General features: G+C 34.9%; 4 protein-coding genes across 6 annotated transcripts; 2 read left to right on the top strand and 2 right to left on the bottom strand.

Annotated features, from left to right (window-relative positions):
- The first annotated feature begins 14 nt into the window (after positions 1-14).
- On the top strand, positions 15-9,749 carry LOC140777699 (uncharacterized). Of its 3 annotated transcripts, none has more exons than XM_073121994.1 (15): positions 15-358; positions 1,012-1,217; positions 2,332-2,402; positions 3,170-3,258; positions 4,192-4,242; positions 4,339-4,434; positions 4,535-4,611; positions 6,605-6,785; positions 7,387-7,461; positions 8,438-8,688; positions 8,778-8,847; positions 8,929-9,024; positions 9,161-9,239; positions 9,368-9,432; positions 9,577-9,749. In XM_073121994.1, exons 1-15 carry the CDS (start codon positions 53-55, stop codon positions 9,616-9,618), a joined length of 1,755 nt encoding a protein of 584 aa, XP_072978095.1. In that variant the 5' UTR covers positions 15-52; the 3' UTR covers positions 9,619-9,749. The 3 variants fall into 3 exon arrangements, with proteins under 3 accessions (XP_072978095.1, XP_072978094.1, XP_072978093.1); XM_073121993.1 differs by having other exon boundaries at positions 8,929-9,036; positions 9,580-9,749; XM_073121992.1 differs by having other exon boundaries at positions 8,929-9,036.
- Positions 9,750-10,272: 523 nt separating this feature from the next.
- LOC140777701 (monodehydroascorbate reductase 5, chlorplastic) lies at positions 10,273-19,732 on the bottom strand. Its single transcript, XM_073121997.1, has 17 exons — positions 19,575-19,732; positions 19,339-19,501; positions 19,146-19,245; positions 18,428-18,505; positions 17,874-17,945; positions 17,345-17,463; positions 16,028-16,112; positions 15,473-15,562; positions 14,497-14,598; positions 14,310-14,399; positions 13,798-13,878; positions 11,426-11,497; positions 11,254-11,348; positions 11,092-11,180; positions 10,924-10,986; positions 10,794-10,837; positions 10,273-10,583 (listed from the first exon to the last, which is right to left on the bottom strand). Exons 1-17 carry the CDS (start codon positions 19,585-19,587, stop codon positions 10,452-10,454), a joined length of 1,488 nt encoding a protein of 495 aa, XP_072978098.1. The 5' UTR covers positions 19,588-19,732; the 3' UTR covers positions 10,273-10,451.
- A 945-nt stretch (positions 19,733-20,677) lies between these two features.
- On the top strand, positions 20,678-23,680 carry LOC140776948 (uncharacterized). Its single transcript, XM_073120812.1, has 6 exons — positions 20,678-20,822; positions 20,938-20,964; positions 21,057-21,119; positions 23,071-23,149; positions 23,237-23,282; positions 23,364-23,680. The coding sequence occupies exons 1-6, from the start codon at positions 20,781-20,783 to the stop codon at positions 23,371-23,373; spliced, it is 267 nt and encodes an 88-aa protein (XP_072976913.1). The 5' UTR covers positions 20,678-20,780; the 3' UTR covers positions 23,374-23,680.
- On the bottom strand, positions 23,409-25,390 carry LOC140776947 (uncharacterized). Its single transcript, XM_073120811.1, has 4 exons — positions 25,310-25,390; positions 24,804-24,909; positions 24,659-24,719; positions 23,409-24,422 (listed from the first exon to the last, which is right to left on the bottom strand). Exons 1-4 carry the CDS (start codon positions 25,341-25,343, stop codon positions 24,117-24,119), a joined length of 507 nt encoding a protein of 168 aa, XP_072976912.1. The 5' UTR covers positions 25,344-25,390; the 3' UTR covers positions 23,409-24,116.
- Positions 25,391-26,431: the final 1,041 nt, after the last annotated feature.

Raw genomic sequence — 26,431 nt, 5'->3', positions numbered from 1 at the left:
AGAGCGCGGGAAAGCTGTGCTCTCTCAGCTTGGATGCCGTCACCGTCGGTCGATGGCATCGCGAGCTCTTTTTGCCACCAATGGAGCCGGCGTTCGCTCGCCGGCCGTCGCACTGCCAATACGTGGTATTTGTTCTCCGCCAGTGCAGGTCAGCATCTCGTCGAAGAAGGCGAAGGGAGATGGTAAACGCCGTGCTCTCGTGGGATCCGGTGCCGAGGGTTTGGTGGAGCTAGAGAGCGGAGGAGAAGAGAAGAAGGAACAGAATGAGACGAAGAAGAATAATAATAAGGGTTGGATTCACTTCGTTGGAATCGGAGGCTCCGGGCTCTCGGCACTCGCCATGCTTGCTCTGAAACAAGTGAGATAAGTTCTATTACATGAATTGTTAAAAGCCAACCGACCTTTTTTTTTGTATCTTTTTATATATTTGTCTTTTCAAGTGATTTTAGATGTTTGATATGTTCATCCGCAGAGATGGCAGTCTTAAAAGTTCCTTTTTTTTCTTCTTATTCACATGATGTGTCAGAGTTGATGGAATATGGATACTAGATCGACTTATTAAGGGGGAACTGGAAATTAGATGCGGGAGTTTCTTTTCTAGCACGGGCTCCATGAAATTGATGTAGAAAGATGAAGTTTAATATTGTTCGAAGTTAGGGTAGAAGTATTGGATAGTTTGAGATATTCTCGTTTCTTTTTTCAATCGTACTTCTTTATGGTTCTCTTTGTTCGTCTTTTGATGTATATTTAGATGCTTAAGTATGCTAGATTGCTAGGAAACTAAGAAAAAAATACGAAAAAGTTTATGGTCTGTGGATCCAAGATCAAGTGGAAAAGGACAGATTAAAATATGGATTTCCAAGGTCCAGGAAAAGGTAGCAAGAAAGAAGATGGAGTTAGGAAAGAGAAAAGTTCACTTATCCTTATCGTCATAATTTAGAATTATTGGAGTGGCGCCTTTAAGAATTTGAATATCCCTTCTATTTAACTTTATCTTATAATATTACTCAGGGTTTTGAGGTTAGTGGCTCAGATATTATGTGGAGCAGCTTTATGGACCAGCTGCACAGAGCGGGGGTTAGATTAACTATAGGACACTCAAGATCATGTCTGGAGGGACATAATGGATCCGGTCCTCCTGATGCAATTGTTATTTCAAGTGCTATTCCAGCAGACAATGAGGAGATTTTGCACGCAAAATCCATTGGAATTCCGATGTTGGTATTCCTTTTTTGCTTCTGCTTCTGCGCTTATATTTTTCTGTTTCATTTGTATCATAATATTTGTGCTTTGCCCTGAGAATCTGTAGGTCTCATAAGTTATTGTTATTGTAGTGCTTACTACAAGTGAATTCAAAATATAAACTTACAATGTTTACAAGATAGGGTATTACAGAATAAAGTTCTGTTTTTCTTTTTGTTCGCAAATCCCATTCCTATGGTGAAACCTCTCAATTAGCACCTAATTTTTCTGTGCGGTCAGATCATCTTGCGGTGACATTTGCCTACCAAAGATCAGTTGTTTCTCTGATCCGGGTGGAGAGAAGTTCTGTACTACTGTAGGACAGCTGTTGTGAGACAGTTGTTCGGTACTAGTGTGGATAGCTGAGTGCCACTGTGTTGGTCCTTTGATTACATGTAAGGGGATGTTTGTCCCTTTTCTAACCCAAGTTAGTCACAGGGCTCATCAATTGTACAAAAGGGTGACAGGCAAAACAGAAGTTACAGAACCAAAAGGTTGTGTTGTATCATGCCCATTATGTATAGCATAGAGATCCATTGACTTTATCTATATCAATATATTTTACTTCAACTTTCTTCATTGCAGTGCAGAATGCTAAAAAGTTGTTTACTGTAGAGTTTGATAGTAACCAACATCTTGGTACATGATTATCTGCATGATAATGTAGTACATATTCCTTTGCAGAATGAAAACTCATCCGTCGCTCACTGTCTCCTGTTTGTTATTGCTTTAGATCTCAATGTTGTTAATGTAATTGCTGTTTAGTGGTTTAATTTTCTACGTCCTCAATCCTCATGCCTAATTGATATATTGATTTGATATTTTCTCTTAGTCTTTATTCTAATTAGATAGTTGGGCTAGACAACCTTTAATGCAGGGTTTCCTCTTAGATTGACTAGCTATAGGCCTTATCATTTTAAGCTCTTTCAATGTGCAAAATGCCACATGTGCTAGAACAAGTATAGCGATCCCATGACACCAGTTTTGATCTCTCTTAGGAGGATAAATTGAACTGTTAGTATGTTTCTTCAATTAAGTTAAGCTTGCTCATCGTTCAGATATAGCCTAATTTACTTCTATATTGTTCAGATACAAGAGAGATGATTGGCTCAAGATAGTGACAGAGAACTACAATCTTATTGCTATTAGTGGAACCCATGGTACTATATCATGAAAGCATATTAATTCTGTGCATATTCTATTTTCTTGATTACACTATCTTGGGCATGCCCTTGTAATAACATACCAATATCTTATTGTTATTTACAAAAAGAATAGCCTTCTGCATAATTGCTTTCTCTGAATTCCAGTGTTGCATCTTACTTGTTTTTGGATATTATCCACCAGCTTTTGCCTATCCTCTCAAAATTCTTCATTAGTTCCTTCAAATGAAACATAAAATCAGAAGTACTAGTGAATGCTAACTATGTCTTGTCAGAAATTTAAAGAAAATGATTCAGTGGAAAATATAAAAGGAGAAGAATAAGATGTAGAGAATTAGATTGCATCAACCTTTCCAAAAGATATGAAGTTTGAGAAGAGAACGATTCAAAGTGTTTAGCAGGTTCTTGGAAAACCACTTGTTGTGATACCAGTAGTTACCCTATTTCTGATGCACCAGTTATCGATCTGCCTTTGTGGGTTCCTGAGCACTGTTTCTCACATGGTGCAATAGTATCTACTTTGGCCATGCACTAACTTACCCCAATTAGCTTTTATCCAGCTTTTGCATGCAACAAGAACAAGAACTATACCTGCATTTGCGTAAAGCATCTATATGGCTCTGAGGCCCATGACTTGGGACATGATCCTTATATTGTATTCTATCATAAACTAACTATGTGTATATACAATTACAAATTTTAGTGCTTGTTATGTCATCATATGAGCTATTGTCCTGATCTTTCATGCTTTTCTATTGTTGTAGGAAAGAGTACAACAGCAGCAATGCTTTCCTATGTTTTGGAGGCCATGGGAGATAATCCTATAGCAGTTGTAGGAGCAAATGTCCCCCAAGTATGTGCGTGCTGGTTGTTTCATAATTGTAATTCTAATTTTTAATTGGGATTCATAATTGAAGTCGAATATTTTCTTCTCATATATGACCTCACATAATTAGGTACACTACAGTATCATTTTGGGGCTGACTTAATTGTTGATCAAAAAAACTGATTGCTAGTTCATTTATATGCAAATTTGCATATATGTTACTGGGAAGAAGGATTTTTTTTTTCAAAATATATTTCAGTTGATCTTGATTTATGCGTGTTCATATGCTGTGGTTTTTATGTTACCTGCTTTTGATAAACTTTAGTCCTGCTAAGTTGACATCTGAAGAGTGAAAACTAACATTCGCCAATTGAAAACCCCTGAATACAAATAATTATCATGCTTGACATATAACAGTTAGAATGCTTTTTGGGCATTATTCATCATCAAAAGATTGGAAGGAACTCCTGCCAATGTATGCCAACATGTGGCACTAAGCTAGTTTCTGCTTATTGCGTGCTGACCATGCCAAGTATCAATTGGCCTTCTACTGCAGCAGTGAAATTTGGGCTGCTATCATTATTTCAAGACCATAGGGTACTACTTTAATACTTTCTACAGAAAAAGATTTCATCCTTTCTATTGGTTGCCTGAGCTTAAATTTGTGTCTTTATGTTAGATCTTTTAGTTGCCTTTTGGTCTTATTGGTCATTCTCTTCTGCTTCTCCTGGTTGAATTTGCTAGTCAGGAAGTGACAATCATTAATTTTTTGGAGGGTCAGCTTTGACCATAAGATTTATTCAATGTTGCATGATCCTTCTCAACCTTGAGTTTGGTCTTTACTTTATGATATATTAACAAAGTACTTTCAAGATTCAACTTGCTATTAACAAAATACTTTCAAGATTCAACTTGCTATTCATTAGTAATGCTTTCTTTGATGATGGTACTTTTCTTTAGTTTTCAGGTGGAAATATTATTCCTGGGATTGGTCCAAACTTTGTGTTGGAGGTAACTAACCCCACTGTTTAGAACAACAGAGAACCTTTTCTGTTAAAATAGATAATGATGAAGTGTTTTATTCAATTTGTATTGCTTACCATACAGGCTGATGAATATGATAGCTGTTTCCTTGGTCTCTCACCTTCTGTTGCAGTGGTGACTAATGTAGAATGGGATCATGTAGATATCTTTCAGGATGAGGTACTCTTGAATTTTAAATCCTAAGTAGCTAGTTCCATGCTTTAAGAAACTCAGAACTCTTTGTCCATCCCATACTTATGCAAACTTCTTTATTTTCTAGGCGGCTGTTCAGAATGTATTCCAGCAGTTTGTTAACCAAATTAGGATTGGTGGCCATCTCATATTATGCGGAGATAGGTATGTGGATGACTGTCTTGACAGAAAAATTTATGTGAATATTTGTGTTATCATGATCAGAAAAATTCAAGTCTTAAAGACTAGCTTCCCAGTTTCTCCTGGAAGATTGCCCGCTAAAAAATATTCAATTTTGACCCATTTTACCCCCCAAAATTGGAAGTCTTTGAAGCCTCATTGTTAAGTATTCTCTCAAAATGTTCTTGAGTAACTAAAATGGGGCTGCAGAATATTTGAAATTGCATGTGTTATAATCTCATAAGTTGTATGCCACAAAAATAAAGTTCCTGTAGTGAGCTGTTTTATCTAAACTAGTTGATTGGTGTGCATAACTTGAAGATAAATAAGGATGCTGTCATGATGAAAGCTTCTAGGAATTAACCTACAATTTGAGGATTGCAATGATGCGAACCGGGTCAGATCGGATCACATCAGGGGGAGATTTGGCTCAATGAATCGAGTCTATTTCGGAAGGATATTCCGTAGATGACCAAATGTTAAGAAACCACTTGGAGAAGATCTACAACGTTCTGATCTACAACTTCTATATTAAAAGTTTTTCCAGATACGGACTATATCTATGGTAGAATAAAGAATCATTCCAAGAAGGATAAGGAAGGCTAATTTAGTTTAAGTCATATTTATCTCTAAGTCTAGTTAAATCATGTAAGACACGAAGACAAGTTTAATTAAATCATGTAAGTCTAAGGTAAGTCATAGTTTAAGTCATATAAGCTTTTAGGGTTAGTTTAAGGTAAACCTTAATTCGAGTCGTATAAGCTTTTAGAGTTAGTCCGAGTATGACTCATTGTATCCGACCTCTATATATAAAGGGGCTAGGCTTCTTTGTTTCGAAATCCAAGCATTGAGAATTAATTTAGTTTAGTTATTGTCTACCGCATTTACTGTTTTATCTTAGCCGTTAAGTCGTCTTTATTTTTCTAGGAGTAGATCTAAGTTAGAAACCCTAATTTTACCTATAACTCATAGTCACTATCACCTCCAGTAGCCACCCTACACTACGGTCGTCCACCACTACCCTTAGCCGTCCGTCATTCTCTGACAATCACCGTAACGTCGGATATTTATCGTTCTGCCCTATTCTGATCTATCTCCACTATTTTATTTTTAACTTTTCATTTCGACCTCTGATTTAAGTGATACCAGAGCCATTAGAACCCTAACTCTCGAAACTACTGCTATCTAAATTTTTATAATTTTCTTACGTCCAAATCAGTCCAAATCAGGTTCGTAACATGCAATCAAAACCGTTATACAAAAATTTATTCACAGTGTACTCTATTTGATATATAAGTTACAACATTTAACTTCAAAACAAACTTTGGATTGATAATACCACTTTTGCACAGAAGACCCTAATATAGACAATAATATTACTTTTGACAAGTCATAGTTGTCATGTTAAGAAATTATATAGAAAAGCCCAAATTGACATGAAGTTCTGGGATCAGTAAATTTACAAGAGTTGTACTTTTATGGGAATGAGGCATGGTCTTATAAAAAACAGGAAGAAGTTCATAAATAATCATTATATTTTGTTCCTTCTGAAAAACAATCATATGTAAAACAAAAAGGAGATCCTTAGGTATCATTCTTGGAGCTCTTTTCATGTCTTAGGAGGAACCAATCATATGCATGATGAAATGAGAATTCATGATGAAATGTTTATTGCACAAATTTTCCTTGCTTGTTTTGTTGTGGAATACTTTCTCGTTGATCTTAACATTACAGTAAATTGAAAAATATCATTGTTAATATTTCAATTCGATGGCCACGAGAGTGGCAGTCCTGTGGTTATTGTATAGGCCTTAGGGATTTTAATCTCAAATTCCAGATTCCTTTGTTGTAAAAGAGGGCTTTTTCCTCACACCTTTTAGAGAGAAAATAGAGCAATTAGTTGAGAAATTGGTGACACTCATCAAGATTATTGAATAATTATTCATTGTCATCAAAATTTATCGCAAGGGAAATCCAGTCCAGGTGCATATGAATTGCTTAGCAAAACCAGGAGAGAGATCATTTCAAGCAGCTGCATGGGTTCAGCATCAACAGATAGTCTTTGGTACAGTATAACAACATATGGACTTTCTAATGAATATGATTGGCATGCATCTTCGATTACACCCAACCTGCAAGGTGGTCAAGATTATGTCTTGGTAAGTCTCTCATAATTTCTTTATCAGATTGTTCTAGTTATTTCCTTTATGTTGCAACACTTGTAGTCTTCTTTATCCAAATATGTTTATTAGTGTCACTTCTATCAGAGTCTTATGGTTACATATCATTAGGTTCTATTCATTTTGTAGTTAAACTATTGTTGTTTATTATTCCTTCTCATTTGATGATTTACTTATCTATCCCAACATGCACTTTCTCACTTCTACAATATTTCTTTTAAGGTTTCTGTCTTGCATCTTTATTTTTACTTCTCCATTCTTTGAATTTGTTGGTAAGGGGCATTTTATTTCAATTTGACTTATGTTAATATTCCCTTTTGTAATATTTACTTTTGTTTACCCTTACTGGCCTATGGACTTTCTTGCACTATATAGTAATTTCTATAAATGTTTGAACACTTATATTCAATCCATGAGTGAGGTTTGTGTAGACAGTAGATTCATTGATGATTTAACTCGTGTTATTTATAAAGATTTTGCCCATTGGACATTTCCACTTAACATCTTATGAGATATATATCTCTTATGTCAAGTAAGAACAAGGGATATGACTTACCTCAAGTACTTTTTCAATTTGCAGAACTACAAGGGATGCCAGATTGCAGATATCAAGTTATTGCTGCCAGGGGTTCATAATGTTCTCAACTCCTTAGCGGTTTGTACATTCTTACCATGTGATGACAACTATGTATTTTCCAAAGCGCAAAGCTTGCAAGAAATTTGATGTTTTCAACTTTCAAGTAACATTCTGTATATACAACCTTAGCTACAGACAGCTCTTTGAATTTGATGCATCTTTTTCCAATTATAAATTCCATATCCTGATATCCTGTATGTCTTGCTGTTAAACAGAATGTCGTAGGATGGTGTTGAAGTTCATTGGGTGTAAATGGAATGAAAATGTCAATGGAGTAAAGAGTTAAACAATATTAACTTGTCTAAGATGAGGGGTTAAGATAGATGTATGTAGAAGATGCATTAGTCATAGTAGTGATGTTTAAGAATTAGAGGACCATGTTTGCAAAGGTTAAAGGAGAAGTAAGGTCTCATGAATTTATTTGATGGTGAATAAACTAGGAGTAAGAGAGCATGCAACTGCTGTTTTAAAGACATTGCCTGATGCTGGTGTTCAAGGAACTGTATGACACATGTGCAGTAGGCAGGTGCAGATGTATCTCAGTTCTGTGCAATACATATGGCCATGGAAGATCAAACACATTAGTGGCTGCATAGGCAAGCATTTTAGAGCAGTGCTTGAAACAGGAGTCTAAAAAGGAAAATTGGTTGTTGAAGCTTGAAGGATGACCTACCCTGTTGACTGAGTTTGTTGAAGGATATGCACAAACTTGAAGCAACAGCAGAGAAACTGTTTATAGGCCCATTTACAAGTATGAAAACTGTTTTAGAAGACGTTGGATATGACTAGTGCCTATGTTTGTGGTGATATGATGAATCTTATAATAACCTTTGTACTTTATAATCAATAAAAAATAACTTTTCAAACTGAAAAGCTGTTGCATTTTCATAAAATATTTTCTTGTTTTATCTTTTCGTATTTTATCTTAATTGTCTTTCATAATTTCATCCTTCAGCTTGTTCCCTATTTATTATTTCTATGCTCCCATTTGTAGGTTATTGCTACAGTGTCAACTTTGTTTAAAGACCAAAATTGTGTCCCAAGTACAATCGATTCTGTAAGATATCACTTAAGTACATTTGAAGGCGTGACGAGAAGATTTGAACTGATTGGTATTGCTAATGGATGCCAAATTTATGATGACTATGCTCATCATCCAACAGAAGTCCGTGCAGTCCTCCAAGCTGCACGGCAGAAGTTCTCTTCCCAAACAATATTGGTGGTATTTCAACCGCACACATTCAGGTTTTCGCAATGCAGACTTTATGGAAGTTAGTTATGTGGTTATTAGCATTTGGATATCCATCTTAATGTGTATGAGCTGTATTGTGCAGCCGTCTTGCTGCCTTAGTGAATGAATTCTCTACTGCCTTCAATAATGCAGATTATGTGATAGTTACGGAGGTAAATATAGTAGTACATTCATCCATTTTTTAATCTTCACTTGCAGATTGCCAATGAATGTGGTCTCATTATTAATTTCAGATTTATGCCGCCAGAGAAACAAATAATTGGAACTCTCATGGAAGAGATCTAGCAGCTTTGATCAGAGGTCCATCAAGTGAATATATTCCTAAATTGGTACGTGGACTGGTATGTGCTTTCACTTCTCTAAATCATTGACATGTCATTGGTGCGTCAGAAGGTATTTCTTTTCATCCCTAAATTGCAACTCTTAAATTTGTCTCCGGCTGATACTAATTGCCTTGCTTTGAAGGAGGATGTGATTGATAAATTGGTTCTTCAGATACAATCAGACATTAATCAAGAAACAGTAATCTTGACACTCGGTGCAGGTACCTGATTTCAATAATTAACAAACTGAAAATAGTTATTCTTTGCCATGTCATCTAAAGAAATTCAGCAGCCCATACTGGGAAAGGTTAGAATGAATGAACTGCCGCTAATGTCATATATACTTCAGGTGATATTACATCTCTGGGACCAGAACTACTCAGACGGTTGCAAGGATATAATAAAATGTCGACGGTACGCAATACTTCATGCTTACCTTTTTCTTACATTCACTATGTGGTATTTCAGCAGAGATTAAGATAAAGAATTTGTATTTCTGAAAAGAAAAAGGTTTTACCATTTGCTGCTGATATAGAATCTTTTTTTTTTTTAAACTAGAAGATGCACAGGGACATTACTCATGTACCACTCCTTGCTTGACTCATACCCTCGACAAATCCTCACTGCACATTCAAAGAGAGTTTTGGCACATAACTACTCTGCACTCGGTAATCAGTCAGCAGAATAGTCTTTGCTGCATCCTTCAATTGTTGCTCCTCGATGCCATTAGATGTGCTATGTGTAATTTGTTGAAATAATGAATAGTGTGTTAAAAGAATAATTGAAGAAGCGTAAGAATTACGACTAACACCTCAAAGTTGGAACTCTCTACCCTATGGGAAACTAGAATTCCTTTCATTTTTCTTCTTATTTAAACATGAATTGTAATTATACGTTTATTATTTTAATGATTTTCTGAGATTCTCTTGCTGTCTAAAACCAAATTTATTTTGTATATGTTAGCATGTCATGAAATTTCTACTATAATATGTCACAGAACATATATATAACAATAAACTAGCATGTGCTTGTCTTAACTATCACAGAAACATGTTTCCCTAACATAATAATAATAACAGAAGGGAAAGGAAATCCTAATCGTGATGAATTATTCTTCGTACAAACACTTACAAAAAATTCTTTATTAAAAAAATCCTTTATTAAAAAAATTCTTTAAATAAGATGATGATAGTGATAGTTATAAGATGAGAAACCAAAAGAGAAACTATCAATGATCAGAATGGCACAAAATCCTTGCAAGGATAAACCAAACTACAATTTTTATTACCAAAAATGATTGAGCAACTCCTTACCAATCACTTCAGTACAAAGCTAATAGCCATCTCGGCGTAAGCTGCAAAAAGATGATAATTCCCATGTACAAGCTGCTTTGATAGCATCGTTATTGAAATTGAAATAATGTGGCATCCAGTCTAGATTGCAGCAGGAACCTCAAGGAAACTTCTTGCTATCTCCAATGCATCCTCTACGGAAGATGCACTCTTAAGCTTAGCTTTATCTACAATTGGCTGGGATTTAGCGAGCTGTGGAAGCAATGCAAATTCCTGAAAAGGATAAAATGATGAGTAATTTCTAATATGATTATTCAAATCCAAAGAATAAAATTACAATGCAACAACCTAGACTCCAGTATATATTTCTTTGTTTACAATGGATATGATGCATGCAGAATGCACATGGGACTCGATGAGATAGCAGTGCTACAAAACAAATAGCTAATGAAAAGCTCATATTAAGATAGAAGATATTGGCACCTCTGGGCTTCCACTCTCAAGAAAAATCCCTTTCAATCTACTATCTGTAGGGTAAAACATCAAAGTATTTATATAAAAAATTCAAGTAACAAAAGGAAGGAAACAGAAATTACTGTTAGCAACTGATTACCAGAATCGATCCAGAAGGTTGCAACCTTAGGGTCAAAATTTCCAACTTCAACCGTATCACCAACTGTTAGAGCACAAAGAAGAGACTGAGGTACTGGGTCTGCATGGCTATCAGATTATGATGATTCAAGATATGTGAACATATAGAGCTTCTTTGCAAAATTGTTACCATTATCTCCATAAAATTGCCACCACACTCTCCTTGCACTTCCTTCGTATTCAAAAACTCTTGAATAGAAGTATGGGAGGTAATCATATCTGGATCAAATGCAAGAAATCATAAGATTAGTAGGAAAATCAGACAACATAATGCAAGGCAAGAGTAGCATACGCTTGAGTTTTGGCTGTTAGGAGTGCTCTAACGCAATGCTGTGCTGACTTGCGAGCATGATCTACGTGTTCCACTCGTGCTGTTCGATTATACATCTGCTCAGGGTAACCAAATTATGAAATCATATTCGACCTAATCTAAGCTACTGGCACAATCAAAATGATATATATACCTGTAATGGAAATGCCGCGACATCTCCAACAGCAAAAAGATTAGGCACACTTGTTCGGAAAAGAGAATCAACCTGAGAATAACAGAAGATAAATTTTCACATATCATATCTTTCCAGGCTCAGGTCTCAAAAATGTGTCAAATATATGGGGAATAATTTGAAGAAAGCAAAAAAAAAAAGTAAAATGGAGTTGCAATACCAAATGTCTTAACCTATAGTTTCTCAAACAGCACTAGCAAAGTCAAATGATTGTAAAATAATGCATAACAATCTAAATGCCCGCATGTGGCACGAGAGAGAAAAGCGGAAGGACAAGCACAAGAATAAGAAGAAAGAGGTTAAATTTTAAATTCCCAATCTGTCTTCATGAATATCTTTAGGACACTATATAGTTTCTACAAGGAAACACCATGGGAGGCTGGACTAGATGAACAATCCACAAATTTAACTGAGGTAGTCACCTATCAAAACCTGAGGTGGTCTTCACCTGAAACGTAAAGGAAACTAGATTTCTGGCATCTAGCTTTACAGTCCATGTGGTTAAGATGAGAATATAGTTATAGATGAGAGCAGCACTTCAATCTTGGGCTTTAACTGGTTGTAGCTCTTATGATTTCATCAGAAACTTACCTATCAGCAGCAAATTAAATTTAACACTATTGGAAGGAATTTTTTAGGTCCTTAAACTTCATAGTATTTCTACACTTGCAGGGTTTCTTGGAGCAAATTAAGGATCATTAAATAACATGTAACCAGGCACCAGCTCTGATGTACTTTCCTTTAGTAGGGTTTTGTGGTTGTTGACTTACAGCCTCACCTGACAAAAGAACACCAGTGGATTTCCCCCGAAGAAGATTCCATATTAGATCTCCCAGAAATATCACTATCATCATCTGACTAATATGAGGATGGCAGGTAATGTCGTACTACAGGTCAATCCACACCTTCCGTAGGCATATCCAACATAATATTTTGTTAAATCTAATAGTATAAATGAAATACTCTTAACACTCATGTGCATGTGATTTCCTATGGCACAAGCTGCTTACTCTTTTGAAACAAATTAAACTCAACACTAGTGGTTCCAATCTGTACGATAGCCTCACGCATGGACCAAAGAAAATTGTTAAGTCTTTAATCTTTGCATTATTTCTACTTGGAAGGTTTCTTGGTGCTAATTCTGGATCATCAAATAGCATGTAAGCAGGAACTAGCTTTGGTGCACTTCCTTTCTAAGGGTTTGATTGCTAGAAAATAGGAGGAAGATAGTATTCCATTTAAAAGACTTCTCTGCTCTTGATGTTTGGTTGTAAAGAATAAATTAAATAAGTGATTTCCTTATCTACTAAAAATAACTTCATTTTTTTCTTTTTGACTTTCTTTGTTAAAAGAATATAATCACTTCATTAATTTGAGGCACTTTATTAAACTTCACTTTCTTACAATCAGACACAGTCTTAAGATGTTTGATTGATAAAAAAAAAAAGGAAAATAAATTGACAATTTTCGAGACGTCCATCATTTTATAGCGTTTGGATGGAGAAAATAGAGCGGAAAGTGGTTTATCCACCTTCCTAAAACTATTTAACTTTTCTTATTTCACTTCCTATCTAAAAGGAGATAGTGACATTTCTCACCCTTTTATATATTGTATGTATCATTATTAATTGTAATACTACTCACTTTCATTAAATACTTCTAATTTTTATCTAATACTAATAAATCATAATTATTTACTATAAGTGATTTAATTAAAAACTTCCACCACTTTCTTCCCTCAATTTCTCATTACCCGACACACCTTTAGTACGATTTGTGGTTGTTGACATTCAACATCACATGACAAAATAATACCTATGGATTCCTCGAAAGATGTTCCATATTAGATCTCCTACAAACTTTAGTATTATCAGCTAACTAATATGAGAATGCCGAGTAATGTCAAACTGTAGGTCAATCCACACCTTCCTTGGACATATCCAACAAAATATTTTTGTTGAATCTTATAGTATAAATGAGATACTCTGGCACTAGTATGCATGTGATTTCCTATGGCGCAAGCTGCTGACTCTTTTGAAAAAAAAAACATCATATTATATACAGAGAAATAACAATAAATCCAACTATGCATTCATAAAATCCTAGATCATCTTTACATGTAATTCAGCACAGAATTATTCAAAAATGTGGGAACTTTCTCACACGAGTTTATCACTTCAGGACAGAATCATTCCTCGTATACATGTCAAAAGGTAACAAGAAAAATGTTTTCAATATATCGACTAAAGATGCTTTGAAATATTATACCTAGGGGTAGTGCGACTAGTATGTATAACTTTGCCAAGCATTATAGGAAATATGATAGATACTACCTGTATTCCACCAACAATGGTGTTCAGTTCAACTGCCTCGAAAGGGCTGACAACTGGTTTCGCTCCAATACCAACAATTACCTGCATCAATGGATGAGCTTGACAATTTCAAAAGCTTTAAAAACTGTGTATAATATTCATCTAGACACATTCTGTATTCATGTAATAGAAGTTAAATATATAGACACCACAACTCTTTGTTTTCCCCTTTCTCTGTTTCTTTTCTCCTGACAGAAGTTCTCTGACCTTACTGAACTCTAATTATAAATGTAATTTATCTTATGGCTTAATCATGAGCTTCCTTAGCTAAAATATCCAACCAAAACCACTTCCAGTTAGATCAATCAAGGAAACCTTACTAATTCAATGCTAATAGATATTTGTCAAATTGAACTGTTATTCCTATAAGTTGCATTCAGTTTTCCATCAGGCAAAAGTTGCATTTAGTTTCTGAAGTAGAAGATATTCTTCTTTCAAGAATTGACCAAAAAGTACGAAAGAGTGGGTCATACCGTATCCGCTTCAATTATGGTTCCATCTTTAAGTATTACAGTAGCCACCCTTCCATCAGAGCCAGCTTCTAGTTTCTCAATAAGGACTCCCTGATTTTAGTATCACATATAATGAATACTGAGACATGTACTGGTATTCAAATCTTTGTACAATTATAGAAATATATTTTGTGAAAATCCAGGCCACCTTCAAGAACTTGACACCATTTTTCTGATAAAGCACTTCATATCTATGAGCAAGCGAAGGCGTAAACAATCTAGGCATTATGTGATCATCTGGGAATATAATCTGTTCAGAACAGAGGAAAATATAAGTACCATTAGTGCCGCCATTTGTTAAACCTAGTTCTTCAAGAATTTGGAGTACATAGAAGTGTTTTCCAGAGTTACAAAAAGGAAAAACCAAAGACAAGCAGAAAATAATTTGCAAGGGAAATTGTGAAGACAGTTGACAGGTGCAAAGGAAGATTCATAAGATCCAAGAGTCAAGATTGTAAGGCATCACTACATGACAATATCAAGCATCTTCAAAAAATCCAGAATACAAACAATTACCAGCATGATCTCGAATTCATCAGAGCTAAAGAAGGTGCTGGCAGGAGAAAATTATGATCAAAGCAAGTAGGAAAGCTGACTGCAAGGGTAAACTTCTGTGATTTTATCTATTTCATCCATGGCTAACTGAATGCAAGTGCTGCTCTTACCTAGCAGGCTAGTAATACTGTTCTATAGAGGAATGACAGAAAGTAATGGATCTAAATAGTACATTAATATAGCCTTATTTGTTTTGGCAGCAACTTTTGTACTCCTGGTGAATTCTAGAGGATATATATAATGGCCAAAGCATTAACATGAAAATTGGACATTTAGCGACAATTATTGAACAATCTCAAGTCATCAAATGCTTGACATAATGCTGAATAAACAATAAATTACAACTTAAATGACAGGTGACTTATTGTCTTATTAATACATAAAGCTGTTAGGATTAATGAAAACATTTTCCAACAGAGCTTAATTTGCTTAAAGATTTATCATGCCAGAAAACACATTACAAAATATGAATATCATGGTTTGGAAATTTTGCAACGGTGTTCCCAAAAGGTAGGTAGTAAACTGTGCGAGCACATAATTAAATAAACAACTATTAATAACATTCTTACAGTTGTATCAAGGTTCCAACCAGTAGCAGCAGCAGCCACTTCCATGCCAATATAACCACCGCCAATAACAGCAACTTTTCTGGCACTTCCCTAGGAAAAGGGTTCAAGTAATTCAACTAAAATCAGGTCTAGAAGCAGTATCTACTAAACAAGAAGCTCTCTATTTCAGTGCATCAGCACGCCATTCTTTAATCCTAGCTTCATAAAGGTCAAAAGAAAAGAATGGACCGGTATCACACATATATGATCCACCTGGTACCAAATTCTGCAGAAGACACGTAGATCTAATCATCTAATACAAGGATGAATCAAGACAAAAAAAAAGGCAATGCCTTATAAGTGAATCAACATATACAAGATTGTGATAAAGTGTAGTCATAAGCAAGTAAAACAACATAAGATGATATAGTGATATACTTTTAAGTTTTAACATTGTCAAAGAAATTTATTGGTACATGCACATGATGTAGGTTACATCAAGATAACCTAAAATACCCTAAAGATCTAGATCCATTTCCTAAAGTATTACACTAGAGAACTGATACTAGAACATACCAATGAAGACACTAGAGAATCAGCATCAGCAACATTACGTATATAATGAACACCTGGTAGGCTTCCTCCAATTTTTTCTGGAAATCTGAAATCAAATGTTGAATATTACATCTCAGTTGAAGTCCAAGAAGAGCCTTGTCCAATTAATTTGGTCCGCTATTTTAGTCCTTTTTCTGCATTCAGCTCATGATATGTCCAATAAATGCAACTTACTTAGCACATATATCTTAACCAACATATATTGCCAGATATGCTTAAAAAAAATGATACTGCTTGTAATTGTACAAAATATCAATCATGTATTGACATATTTTCCTTATTCAAAAAGAAAAAGAAGACATTGTGTTAGAAAAATTAGATTGCCATTCTTTTCATTACAAAGTTCAGCAAGTTAGAAGATTTTTAACCAGTTTGAGATGGGTACCTACAAGAAAGGAGAAAGTTTCTGGCGGTCTATAAAAGTCTCTGGGAACTGCCATAATTCATCTTCAGAGAAGGAAATGTTTCACTTGATTCATCCAGAATGTAGTCATGGATATTTTTTTAATAAAAGGCACTGATAATACTAGAATTAAATATTACAGAAAACAAGCTATAAGCATATAATGGAACTTCAGTGCTATGTTGATGAACTGAAACATGAAGAACCAAGTCTTTATTCTGTTGTTTACAGAAGAAACATTGAAACCCATTTGTTGACATGGTATCAATACTCAATGAAAGAAACCAACAATTAAAGGACTAGAAAATTGGATAAAAGAAAAATGACAATAATAAAGAAATCATGTCTGAAAAAAAAATTCCAATTTAAAGTTAGAGATCATGCTGCTGAGCAGTATATTGATGTAAGACACTAAGGGGTTCCCAAACATCAGCAATTATTAGATCAATGAAAAATGCTTTACAGCCCAGATGGTACGGAAAATCAGTCAACTCCCCATATTAATAATGGTAAAAAAGTGGAAATATACTAAAACACTTCTTACCTAGTTGAGACAAGTGTTTCATAGATTATTAAAACTTGAAACAAGAACTTCTTTCAATAGAGATTTCCCAAATTTGATAAGAGATAAAAATTTTGCACTATCATTTGAGATATCTGAATCCTTCTTTTTTTCTTTTACTCTCTCTCTGAGAGATCTGAATCAGTGCACCAAAACATACACAGAATAAGAAGTTCATATAACCATATGCTAGATATCACAAAGGAATATATGTATTGTATTCATTAATGAATAAACCTTCACTAGATAACCATGGATCTGAAGTATGACAAAAATTAAGTGTGCAGTCCATTGATTAGATATTCTACAATACCTTACGGCTTCACAACCGGTTGCAACTATAAGAGATCCATACTTTAGAATTTTCCCTGATTCTGTTGTCAAGGTATGTGTCTGGCCATCAAATGCTACAACAGGGTCTTGATATAACACCTTGAAACATGACAAAATTTTAGTTTTTGTCAAGTGTGTTATAGTGTTAAGCAAGAAAAGTGTCTAAATCTGTTTGAAGCATAACCACATGATAAGTTGATAAGTTATTTCCAACTTCATTTTCTTAAAACTTAACCAATCATTGCCATTTGCAACTTTTATGGATTGGTAGTTGTAGTTTCATTTTCAGAACAGAGATTCTCATGGCTTGTACTCTATACACCTGGTCCTTCCAGATTCATTATAGAGATCCCTGTGATACTTTGCAATTATCTATTCTGATTTTTATATAAAGGTTGTCATTATACATTTGTGTAATAAAAATTTTATGTTTTAGCAGTAAATAAAAAAAGAACCATTGAGAATTGTTGGGGTCAAGATGACAAAAAGTGTGAGATCAATTTAGGTACCTCTATACCATGCTCCTCATACCACTCTGCATTTTGTCTTTCCCCACCAGAACCAACACAGGTGTGAAAACCCTGTCATAACATAAATTTGCAGGCTTGAAAGTGTCATTGAACAAAAATATAGCACGAGAATATCAACTCTGTAAAAGTGTAACTATAACTCAAGTTCTCAAGAAGCTTCTGCTATTAGATTTTTGAAACAATATCCAACAACTTTTGACTTCCGAAACACATAAGCAAACTGATTAGTACTGCAAAACCATCATTCAGAAATTAATGCCAACCAGAATAATTATCACAAGATCAGCTAAGAGAATAGCAGCTCTATTTCCCACTCCTGGAGTTCTGTACTCCGGAATTATGAACATGACCATAAGGTATACTATTTCATTTACCACTGCGACGATGCAGTAATAAAACTTGAATTAGGTAAATTATAGATGTTACTACCAAATTTAAACCATAAGTATTTGTAATGACCTAGAACTAAATCTGCATCTACCACCATGAAGCATTACTGATATTACAAAAGTTAACAAGTTCTTAGTTCTTACGGGCAATCGAGCTGGCTTCTTATCTTGAGGAAACAAATAACCTTTGGTTAATGCTGGTCGCTCGTATGGTGGAACAGCCTGCATAGTTGTAAGCATACAGTTAGAAAACAATAGATACCTACGGGATAAAATTTCATCAGTCACAACAAGAGAATTGCTGGAAATACAAAATCTGAGTAAATTTCATTGGATCTTCATTATCTTCGACAAACAATCCTTTTGAAAGCCTTTCAAACTAGAATTCGATGGATTGAGAACTTTCTTTTTTTCAAATACTCGAATCAGTGTCTAGAAGCACAAAGAAGCAACAGTTCCGTTCAATCTGTTGAATCTGACATGAGCTCTCAAATAGTACCTAGTGGGATCATTTGAGATAAAATTGGCCTATAATCCGTTTCTTTGTTTCACAAACTTCTAGTCTTACTCGAAAATATCAAAGGTTTGACATCCTGCATCATGGTAGTCCTGAGGACCTGGCACAAAGCTTATACAGACCGCTTGACTCTGCGACTCTATTGAGCAAAATTCATGTATGTTCCAAGGAAACGGCACACTAGAATATAAACAATTCCTACTTAATCTATTTTATCTGAAAAAAAGAAGTAAATTCAATTTCCTGAGTCCAATTAAAAACCAAATCAAATGAAATCAATTGAATTCTGGCTCAACTGTGTTCCATACAAAATCCAAAATTAGAGAAGATTCATTAGCTAGCTACCTCTTTGCAAACTATGCAAAGCCGGCCGGCAGCCATCCCATGTTCAACGAAGGTCCTCGCCGCGTAGCCCGCTGAGTTCCCTCCACCAACAATAACAAACCTGCAATGTTTTTTGCATCCAGCGACAAATCACAAGCTTGTCTCACAACAATCAAGCTCCAGATGCGCAGAAAGCAAAAGGCAGACCACTCACTCGCGGTTCTCGTTGGCATGGTCGGAAGCCGCCACCACAAATGTTCGACGAAATGCGCGGCCCGACGAAGGAAGACATCGGGGAGACGGCTTTAACTGAAATCCCGGCTTCAGAGCCCACGAGAAAGGGGAAGACGTGATCGAACCCGCCATTAGCCGGAGAACTACGGGAAAGAAGGAAGATTTAGGAAGTTTGCAGCGTCTAAAGATCAATTTGAATGAGAATCGGGAATGGACCTGAAACAGACATTGGAGAGATCAAATATATGGGAGTTAAATTGGTTATTATTTTAAGAGTGATTCGATTCAGTTTCGGAGGCTTTAATAGCCGCCGGCTCTTGCGGAAAGCGAAAGGCCGGAGAAGTGGAACTCTTGGGTGGGCGATCGGCTTCGGCTTCGGCTTCAACTTGTTCCAAAGAAATGGAAAGGCTGCAGAAAAAACAATCTAACGTGGCCCAATCCAAGCGATCCACAGCGAAATTTGGGCTTCGAATCTTCTATCATCCAGATTTATCTAGACTTGCACCGATACGATATAAAGTCAAATGTATCATCAAACGTAAAAGTCAAAATATATGATCTCTTCTTAAATAACGACCACCTTTTCCCTTTGTTATATAATTCAAATACCAAGCTCCATGCTAATTTAGATATAATCCTTATTTTTTAAAATAAATTTACGTGAGAGACCTTGTATAGTGTTTAATTATAAACTGCATTTGACATTAAAAAAATAGATATATTTTGATAAATTATTAAAAAATATTTATAACGGGATGAAAGTGGATAAGAGAGATAACTAGTATCGATATAAATTGTTATTTATTTTATTTTATTTCTTCCAAAAAAGCTACAAGTATGTTTCATTGAAACTTAAAACATATTAATTCCTAGTATAAGATTAATGAAACATCATAGATATAATAAGCACACAACTAAATTACTCTACAAACCCCAAGAGAAAATAACTGACATTAACCACAAATATTAGTTGTTATTTACTCATATACTTATATATAAGTTTAATCTACCAGTTGATAGACTTAGAAAAGTCTAAAACCTCCACCAATCACAGTGACCAGCAGAAGCAATATTAGAGGGATTTAAATATCTTTGTTTATCATGAGTTATGATTGATAATTAATAGTTATCTTACCCGTCACACTTACATATGTTTGTTTGTGAGTTATGATTAATAATTAATTAATATTTTATCTTATCTTTGTTTATTATGAATTATAATTAATAATGTATTAATATCTTATCGTCACACTGAGGGATGTGATAGTTCGATCCGAGATCCGACCCGCTTAGTCGGTTCGTCACTCGCACGTATAAACCCCGCCCTGGCGCGGAGGTTAGGGTTTAGCAACTCGTTCCTCCCGTCGACTCCCGAGCGAGAGAAGGAAAGAGGAAGGAGAGAGGAAGGGGAGGTCGGAAGCCATGGCGTCCACCAAAGTTCAAAGGATTATGACCCAGCCGATCGTTAGTTCCTTCTCTCCCTTGAAACACTAGTCCCCATTTCTTCTCCGTTCAATCTGATACTCTTTTGCCTCTTTTTTTCCGGTCTTTGGACGTGGATTTGGTGCTTTGGCGGCAGAATCTCATCTTCAGGTTTCTCCAGAGTGTAAGATATGATAAATTTATCGTCTTTTAGTTTTCTTTTAGATTTCGATTTTGTGTGTTAGCTGCTATATTTTGCCGTTTGGATGGGTGCAGAAAGCTCGTATCCAGATTTGGCTGTTCGAGCAGAAAGATTTGAGGATCGAGGGAAGGATCATTGTACGTTCTTTGATCTCTATAATAATTTAATGGCGCTTCACTGTTAGTGTTTTATATTTTCTTATGATTTATCTCAGGGAGAAATATTAATGCATATAGTAATCTACTTGGTTGAATGCTTAGAATCGTCTTATTTTTTTTTATTAAAGGAAATGAAGTTAAATTTTCAAAGTCGTTAATCTGACCATAAAATTTGCTGGATTACAATATTATGTAAGGTGATTGAGTGGTTCGAGTTTGTAGCAAACTTGATACGTCTTAATGATGGGGATTTAGCATATGATTCAAGGTTGCCTCTCAAATTAAGTTTTGGAGCTCTTGCTCTCTTTTATTTTTCCTTTTTCTTAGGAGAACCATGATATCGATCACTTTTTGTTGGTGATTCACTTTGTCATTTACATGACTCGTGGGCAGTCAAAGAATTAAGTTAAACCTTGCTTCTTTGACTTCTTTGACATATGTGCTTTGCTATGGGCACGTTGATTGATTTTCTTAGATGGTTGAATACTCATGCCACTGTGGAATATTTATGCCTAGGAATGCAAGTTCTTTTCTTATATTAACACTTATATAATTGTTTGTATCATGATTCTTATACACACACACATACACACTTGGGATGATATAAGATTGCTGGATTCTTCTGAGCCTAGAAATGCAAATTGTATTCTTACATTAACAATTATATAATTGTTCGTATCGTGATTCTTCTTTTCATAGATATATACTTGGGGGTTATAACTTTTCTGGACCCAAAACTTTTGAAATAACTTTGGTGAGGGTTCGATATGTTTTATTTGGAAATTTGTATTTTAAGTTTAATCCTTTCTTTTGGATCAAGGTAGTTACTCTCAACTTCTCTCTATCTCGCGATTAAATCTTGTTGAAATAGACCAGGTACAACTTGGCAATCAATTATGTGGTAGTTGAATCATAAAGTTATCATTATGTCCCTAGAAACTCGAGACGAATATAGGAGGGGCATCTGATTTCCTCATGTCACCTTTCTTTTATCCTATTTTTCTTCTCTTACCATTACAGCCTTTGGTTTGAGTCTTGTTGACTTATTATCAATACAAATATGTACTGTCAACTTGCGTATGTTCAGATGGGTAGCATGCTTTGTTTCCATGTGTTAGTTGATTTTTTTTCCTATGATATTGGGTTTTGTAAAGTAGGGACCTTGTCACTTCCAATATCATTTAAACTTTTTTCCCCAAGAATATGAGGTTGCCTAGAGCCAACTCAAAGTTGAGAAAGCTTCAAAAGAAGTTACAAGTTTACATAAGTAGATGGTAACTTGATTTTGAGCGATATCCCTATTTTAAATTCTTGAAATTTGTAAATCTCATTTGGGTTTTGGCACATGCATGTTTTTGAAGTTTTGGACCATGGTATTGCTTAATACATATTGGTTTCTTTTTGATGCTTGGCATTGTTGACTTACATTTTAAATTTTAGGCTCTAGAACAAGAGTTTTGGTCTTATCTTTGATTGGAAGATGAATATGGAACTAATTTATTGTCAAGTTTCTGAGTGAGAATATATCACATGAGGATTCTCATATTATAGTTTATAATGTCATGAACTATTGATTGCCATTTTTTTGAAGCATGAGATGTGAATATCATGTCTAGAAAAAAAGAAAAAAGTTTATGGACCAGTGTCATTGGTCACCATGAAACTGAAGCGGCTACTAGTTTGAAGTTTTTGGTGAAGATTATGAACAGGGATAAATTTGGAGAACATACCGGTCTCCCTTTTAGTTTTAATTTGCAGCTTCTCTTAACCATTTATCAGTTTTCTTGACGGTAAAAGATAGATTATATGAATGGCCTTCTTAGCTCATGTGTGTTTGTGTTCCATTTCTTTTGCCAAATATGACATGCTGTGCTTATTATCTACACTATCCATTTGAGGTCTTACTAATTAAATATGTCAATATTTGCAGGGCTTTGACGAGTATATGAATTTGGTTTTGGATGATGCAGATGAAATCAATGTCAAGAAAAAGACAAAGAAAACTTTGGGTGAGCCATCCTGTACCCTTGTCTTGGTTCTCTCTTTTGTTTCTTTGATTTGATATTCTACTAAATTGCATGCTTGCAATTATCCAGGAAGGATTCTTTTGAAAGGAGATAATATAACTCTGATGATGAACACGTAAGTGGCCCTTAAAATTTCACTATGGCCTTCACGTTTGTTAATTTGTTTTACCCTCTGAGATTTCTTACTCTATGGCAGGGGAAAATGATAAATGCCATGCTTCAGGAAGATGTGTTAGCTCTGTTTTGGCTATACTACTGAACTCTATATGTATATGCCATTTAGGCTGGTCTCTCATGTGTCAGTATACTTTTATTAAGGAACATATCTACCTTTCTGTTAGTTTCCCATGTTGGATGCAACTCCAGTGCTTTAAGGACACCGGTAACATTTTAGATTTGTTCACACTAGGAATCTGAGTGTATTGTTTATGCCTCAAGGTTTACTCAGAATGGTGTTGTATCTCAAATTTGATTTCTGAAGGTAGCTTTCCGTACTGTGGGTTGTGGTTTCAAGCTGTGACATACATGCCGGTGATCAATTGTTATGGTCATCGTTGCTAGATAATCTCAAACTCAAAATGGCTAAAAACTTCGTTAAATTATTGCATGATATATGTGGATTATTTACCTGTATTGTGATTGGGATATGTAATCTCAAATAGGAAAATGTGCAGGTTGGTTTCCTTTCATGCTACTTTTATGAGCTGCTTATTACTGCAAACAAAAGCAGTTTATCTCCTGATTCCAATCATGACCAGAGGCTACAATCAACAATCGAATGAGAAGAAATAGATCTAACACAATGCAACTTGACGCATTCTTGAGGAACTATTTTATGAAGATGTTTCTATACAGCATTTTGTTATTAGATGATACATAAAACTTGCACATAAAAGTTGCCAAAGGGTAGATTATCCATTCATGCAGGTGGTGCATTATTATCAATGCCTTACTGCAAAGCAGTTTTAGACTTCTGATAGGTCTGAACTAATCTCACTCCAACCAATGACAGTATTGTGAAGGATGGCACAAAGGCAAAGTTTGGGACGAGATGCAACCGAAACTTCTTGGCCTGCGGCATGTTGTCCACTGCTTTCTTGAGGAAGATGGCCGCAGGGGGTGCGGCTAGGCCCGTCAAGATCATAGCACTACCACTCTTACTTTCTTTGACATTTTCGCACATGAAATCAATAAGCTTTTTCTTTTGCTCTTCTGGGTTATTTTTATTTGTTTCCCATGTATCGTCGAAGAATTTCTGCATAAAGGTATATATATATGTAGATAGACGATTTCAGAAAATATAGTAGTACAGATTCTTAGGATCATTTTTGAAGATAGATTATTTTTTGTTGTATTAACTTAAAATTTTGCAACTGAACGCCAAATATAATGCACTGTTTTTCCAGGCATTCATAATTATTTAATGCAGCATCTGAACCTAAGATTGTCTTGCAATTGAACAACAAAACACAGTGCAGTCTTTCCACTTACCTTTATGTCCTTACGTGGTGGTAGCTCATAATGCTTACCAGGCATAATTGAGTTAAAATCGCTGCAGAATATCAACAGAAACTAAGTATCCAACAAATTTAATTAAACTATAATTTAAATAATAGCTCAATAGATCAAACTTAACCTGCAAAGATCAATAAAGGCCACATGGAATTCTTCAAGCGTAGTTATCGAGTCCTCTTTAAAATATTTATCATAAATTTTGTCTGTGTAATTCAGATTTTGCATGCCTGTAAAAGATATGATGTCAAGGAAAAAGAGACTAAAGATTGCAGGATTTTAGTATTTCTGACGTAGGAAAAAAGGCCAACTATAACTTGCACAATGAATGAGAGTACTTGTTTGATTTGAAGAGTCACTGTATGGCATCCAAAAGTACCATATATAGGGAATTTTTTGGTTATTAACATCTATTTCATACATAATTTTCCTTGCATCTTCAAACAAAACAAAAACGAAATCATCTTATCTCATGGTGTACCTTAATTTATTTGTTCAAGCTCATTCTGGCTTGGAACTAAGAGTGGTCAACAAGAAGATACAACTTAACTTAAGAGAATACACAACCTGAGGGTATAAATATCATCAAAAATAAAATTAAAAAATGGAAAGGAAAAGAGAGTCCCTTACCCATTTTCTTCATAATGCTTGCAGAAATACCCATGAGCTCTTAAAAGAAAAAGGCTACCACCCAGAAAATGATATGAAAAAGAATGTGTTAAGATATGGCCTCCTCCTGTGAGTTTATATAGTGCAGATGAGAGAGAACAGAGGCTTTGGAACAATGGCAAGTGGAAGTTTGGAATGCATACCTTTCTTCTTCCTTGTGTCAAAATGTTTTTGAAATTGGTACATTTTTATTCCTGACCTGGAGGTCAAGCCTTCAGTTACCCCTGTTCAGATGTTTGGAGGAATCCTCTAAACAGATTTAAGCTCATTCTAGATATAGATTGAATTCTTATGCAATATAATTCTATCTCAGTAAAAAACTTTTTTGTCTGGTCGATGAGGAATCTGGGAAAGAAAATTGTAAAAGTTTTAAGAAAGGTTATTTTTAAGGAAGTAATTATAATTTATTAGTGTTCGGTAAAAGTTAAAGTGTTTGGTGAAAGTAAAAAATCATCGTAATTAGTGGCAATACTGCGGTTTTAGTAATGACAATATTAGGTCCTTAAAACTGAAAGTAAATTATATTATAATAAAATATACCTGATCTACGGACAAGATGTACACGAAAACTAATTTTTAAACTTTTTAACTATGATGATTTTTTTTGGGAAGCAAATGCCTTGTGGGTGCAAAAGTTTATAGTCAATTTCTTTTTTATTCCTTTTATTAGTCAAATAGTTAAGATTTAAGAACCATCATTAACATGAAAAGTAAGTTATATATGTGGAGCTAAGGTTATTTAGAAGTTATAAGTAAAATAATAACTATACTCTATTCTTGATTGCCCTACCTCGAGATAGATCGTCAATAAGACTCTCTCCTTGATCTCAATTGCTCGTAATTTTGTCGGTCTTAATTTTTAATATAAATTTTATACAAATTGGATCGATCCATCTATTGAATATTTCTATAATGCCGTTTATAAATGAATACGTTTACCAGCATTTTATCTCCAAAAATAAAAAAAAATCTATGCTCAAGCTTTATCTCTTTTTTTTAATAAATTTTTTATCCACTTTAACAAATACATGCAGAGGTGGGTACTTTTGTTATTATAGAAACCTTAGCATTTCTTGCAACTTT

The sequence above is a fragment of the Typha angustifolia genome, chromosome 15 (assembly GCF_048772165.1).
Source record: "Typha angustifolia cultivar Huaian chromosome 15, ASM4877216v1, whole genome shotgun sequence".
NCBI lineage: Eukaryota > Viridiplantae > Streptophyta > Magnoliopsida > Poales > Typhaceae > Typha > Typha angustifolia.
Note: the sequence above shows the minus strand (reverse complement) of the source record. Positions and strands in the feature narration are given on the sequence as shown.